Source organism: Microtus ochrogaster, linkage group LG8 (genome assembly GCF_000317375.1).
Source record: "Microtus ochrogaster isolate Prairie Vole_2 linkage group LG8, MicOch1.0, whole genome shotgun sequence".
Lineage (NCBI taxonomy): Eukaryota > Metazoa > Chordata > Mammalia > Rodentia > Cricetidae > Microtus > Microtus ochrogaster.
Genome location: NC_022033.1, coordinates 361835 through 366021, shown reverse-complemented (window position 1 = coordinate 366021; position 4187 = coordinate 361835). Strand labels below are relative to the sequence as shown.

At 43.6% G+C, this 4187-nt stretch overlaps 1 protein-coding gene across 12 annotated transcripts in view; it reads left to right on the top strand.

Annotated features, from left to right (window-relative positions):
• Positions 1-3391, top strand: part of Tpd52l2 (TPD52 like 2) — a 19716-nt gene extending 16325 nt beyond the window's left edge. For 11 of the 12 annotated variants that reach the window (XR_003378329.1, XR_003378330.1, XR_003378327.1 and 8 more), the window contains 2 exons: positions 326-374; positions 1810-3391. Coding sequence is in view for 8 of the 12 variants with exons in the window: in XM_005362682.2 (XP_005362739.1) it covers positions 326-374; positions 1810-1905 (145 nt within the window). In the remaining 4 variants the exon portion in view is untranslated. Of the gene's footprint in view, positions 1-325; positions 375-1809 lie in introns of those variants that run through there. The other variant, XR_003378328.1, reaches the window with a different exon arrangement.
• The last annotated feature ends 796 nt before the right edge of the window (positions 3392-4187 follow it).

Genomic DNA, 4187 nt, shown 5'->3' with positions numbered 1-4187 from the left:
TGTAGACCAGGCTGGTCTCGAACTCACAGAGATCCGCCTGCCTCTGCCTCCCAAGTGCTGGGATTAAAGGCGTGCGCCACCACCGCCTGGCTGTTTACAGTACTCTTAAATGTAAATGTACGGTCGGGACATCTGGACCCAACCATAAAACACTCAAAATTACCCTGTGTAGAGTCTGCAGGGTGACTGCTCCTTTCTGTTGTGTCCCATTTTCATGGGGAGAGTTTAGAAGGTGTGAGTAGTCCTAGCCCTAGGTACTTCAACTTGAGAAGGGTGAGGTAACAAAACACCTTTTCACGCCATTATCTCCCTTATCTCTTTAAAGGAACTCTGCAACCTTCAAGTCTTTTGAAGACCGAGTAGGGACCATAAAGGTAACTATTCCTGGGCTGTCTGTTTTCTTGAAGCATGGGTGTGATCTACTGAATCAACTTCTTTATTACTGAGGACTGTTATTACAGGAACTCCTGTAGAGGTCTTTTGTACCTTTCATGTTGTTCCTGCAGTAATAACATACTACAGAACTTGGGTAAAGTCTCTGGATACAAAACAGTGTGTTTTTGTTTGTTTCTGATTTTTTAATTTTGAGACAGGGTCTCATTGTATAACAGTCCTAGCTGGCCTGGAATTTACTATGTAGACTAGGCTGGTCTTGAACTCAGTTCACCTGCCTCTACCTCCTGAGTTCTAGGATTATAATTGTAGCCATCAAACCCAGCTAAAACTTATTCATCAGTGCCTCTGTGGTCATGCCCATCTTTTTCTTTGCGTTGCCATCCCCTAATCTGTTCTTCAGATTTTTTTATCCTTTCAAGAATGTCTCTTAGGTTGCAAGGGTAAAACACTTGCAGCACAAGAGTGATAACTCAAATTCAGTTCTCTCTTGTAAAATGTATTTGGGGGAGGGTGTGTATATATGCCTTGGCATACACGTGGAAGTCAAGCAAACCTGTCTCTCCTTTTACTCAGGTGGTCAGGCTCAGTGGCAAGAAATTTTACCTGCTGAGGCCATTCTTGATGGCCCAATAACTGGAAACCTAGATCCCTAACATGAAAATTCAGATAGGTGTGGTAACCTGCCTATAATCCCATAAAATTCTGGAATTAGCACCAGGGTGTCTTTAGAATAAGCTACCTAGCTAGATTAGCTAAATCACTCAACTCAGGGTTCATTGAGATAATCTGCTTTAGTAAATAATGTGAAGAAAAATATGTCAATCTTTTGTGTCCACATGCACTCATATACACTATGCACACAAAAGCAGAATGTTTTATCCCAGCAGCTGGGAGGCAGGAGCAGGCAAATCTCTGTGAATTCTAGGCCAGACTGGTCTACATAGAAAATTCTAGGACATATATTGATATAAAATATACCCTGTCTCAAAAAAAAAATTGTGTTTTGCTTGTAAGTGTGTATATGTACTTTATACATGCCTGGTCTTGTGGAGGTCAGAAAAAGGCAGTTGTGGGCCGCTATGTGGGTGTTGGGAACTGAACCTGAATCCTTTCCAAGGGTAACAAATACTTTTGATCAATCAGCCATCTCTCCAGCTCCTTCCCCCAGATACATGTTTCTTAGTATACAGAATGTAATCAATCTAGTGGAACCACACAGTATGAATGTTTTTCTAAACACCACAATGTATAATTCTTAGGAAACCCATACAGACTGTTGTATGTCATTGACTCATTTCTTTTCATTGCTGACTAGTGTTCATGTTGCATAAACCTGTGTAGAGAGTTCATGGTCCCTGGACCTATTCTGTTTTCTGTTGTGTCTTAGGTTTACTTTCTCTGTTTTTTCTATAGTCTAAGGTTGTGGGTAGCAGAGAGAATGGCAGCGATAACCTCCCTTCCTCACCTGGAAGTGGTGACCAGCCATTACCGGATCATGCCCCTTTCTAAGCTCGTCCTAGCTTATCATCCACAGAAAACAGAAGCACACCCTCATCATCACAGCTGCAACTCTGCATGACAGAGCAACCGGCCAGGGCCAGTGAAGAGCTGGTTTTGAAGACAGTCATACCCATCTACGTGCAGATGTGGCTGCTGCCTTGGCATGAATTAGAGAACAGTCTTGTGTATAAATATTTCACACTGAAGTTCATAGATGAAGCAGATCACTGCGCTGTCCTTTCCAGGGCCACAGGAAGTGGACAGGGGCCCACGTTCTTTTTGGTGGTCTCACCAGGATGCTGAGGGAAGAGTTGTCAGGGGTATTGCCTGCCCTCCTCCCCATAGCTAAGAAGATCATACTGCATCATTTGAGAAATGAGAGAGTTCTCTTATTTTCTGAGGCCCCAGAAAGGAAACATAAGCAACCGCTTCATTCTTAGAGAACAACCTGGCTGTGACAGAAGCAGATCCACTATTTTTTAAATGTGATGGACTTTTCAAAAATTAAATAGAAAAAAGTGAGGCAAAACAACTTTAGCCTCATTATTGAATATTTCTTTGCATTCAAGCCTTACATTGCCTTATGCTTTATTTGTTTATAGTCTTTTATATCCCTATAAATGAGGAGTCTTTAATGGGTTATGGGTACTATGTAGAGTTTTATCTCTGTCCCATCTCATACTCTGCCAGTACCAGTTAGTGCATTTTATTTCTCTAACACTTTCTCCTAGTATGCAAAACTTGGTTCTTTTGAAGAATGGTATTTCCCAGTAGCTTTCCAGTCTGGCCCACAAGGCTCTTGTGCTGTGGGTCAGGAGGGCAGAGAGAAGGACAAAGCCTCAGTCTCTGGCATTTTAATGACATGTACCCTGCATAGTGTTGCTTTGCTGACAGAGAGCAGGGCTCTGGTCCGTAGTACCTGCCTGCCTGCCCGCCCATGACACAAAGAATAAATGAGAGGCAGAACCCACCCTGCAGGTCACCTAGGGGATGTGGTTTTCATTCAGCCAGAACTCTGCTGTCATCTTTTCTCAGGAGCTACAAAGATTTCTTTCTAAGTTTCCTTCTCCTGCCTCCAATTGCCACATTCTACATCCTCTCAACGCCAGGGCCCTAGCTGTTGGGAGGCATGGTCTGGAGGGAGGGGCAGCACTGTGCCTTAGTGGCTCTTAGCAGGGCAAAGACTTTGTTGTGTGCATATCTCTGTACTCCTGAGGTGAAGTGGGGTCTTTCCATTTTCGTGTCTGGTTTGATACGGTGTGATGTATCCTTTGATTATCAAGTACCTTGGTTTCTTCGGATACCCTTAGAATACTATACCATACAAAACAAGGAAAGGTGAAGAACTGGGGAGTTGAAGAAGAGACATCGTGATGTCTTTTCTTCCAGGGTTAAAACAGTTGTGTGAAGAGGTGACAGGAGTGCAGGTCAATGATGTATCTTCCTTCAGGAATAACAGGAAACTTGTCAATAAAGAATTCCTTTGAAGGAAAATCCACATCCATTAGTTTGGTGTATCTTTTAGGATAAGGACAAAAGAGTTGGGGAGTAAATGCACATGATTCCTTGCTTTGAACGGGGGCAAGCAGGAGACACTCATGTACAAATTACAAGTCTTTGGTGTGCATATAAACGGAGCAAATTGTGTAGAAGCTGCATCTCTGAATGAGGCCAGGGATGCATGCCAGGCATGCAGTTAAGGGGCTTGCAGTTCTTCATCAAGATTGGCTCCACTGAAGGGGCCTTTTTGTTCCTGTGATCATCTAGCATTTTTGCTGGCTTTTGCTGAGTCTCAGTCATCCTCAGGAGCTCACCTGGCAGAAGTGGGCAGTGGGAAGACCAGCGTCACTCCATGGCACAACCACTCTTAAGAGGTATGATCCTGTTTCTGCAGGTGCAGGGTCATGTGAAATGATCAGTGATTGAAGACTCCTAAGTGCTTAGTGAACAGGGTAAATTGGAATTGTTGGCCTGATCAGGAGAACGGAGTGGTATGGTCAGTGAGTGGCTCTCACACTGGGCAAGTTCAGACAGCAGGGCAGCAACTGGACCTGAACTAGAAATTCAGTATTTGCCCTGGGTTATATTGGAAGACAATTCAGTGCACTCCAGTCATTAAGCAGATACCTTAAATTAATCAGTGGATAAGAGACTGCTTGCCAGGCAGGCTTTGTGGGTACATGATTGTGTTCATGGACCCAGTTCTCAAGAGTTGCACTTCTTGAGGAAGATGTGTTCCTGTGAGTAACTTTGGCTCTAATAAAATGAGGTGTGATGAAGGTCTTTTGAGA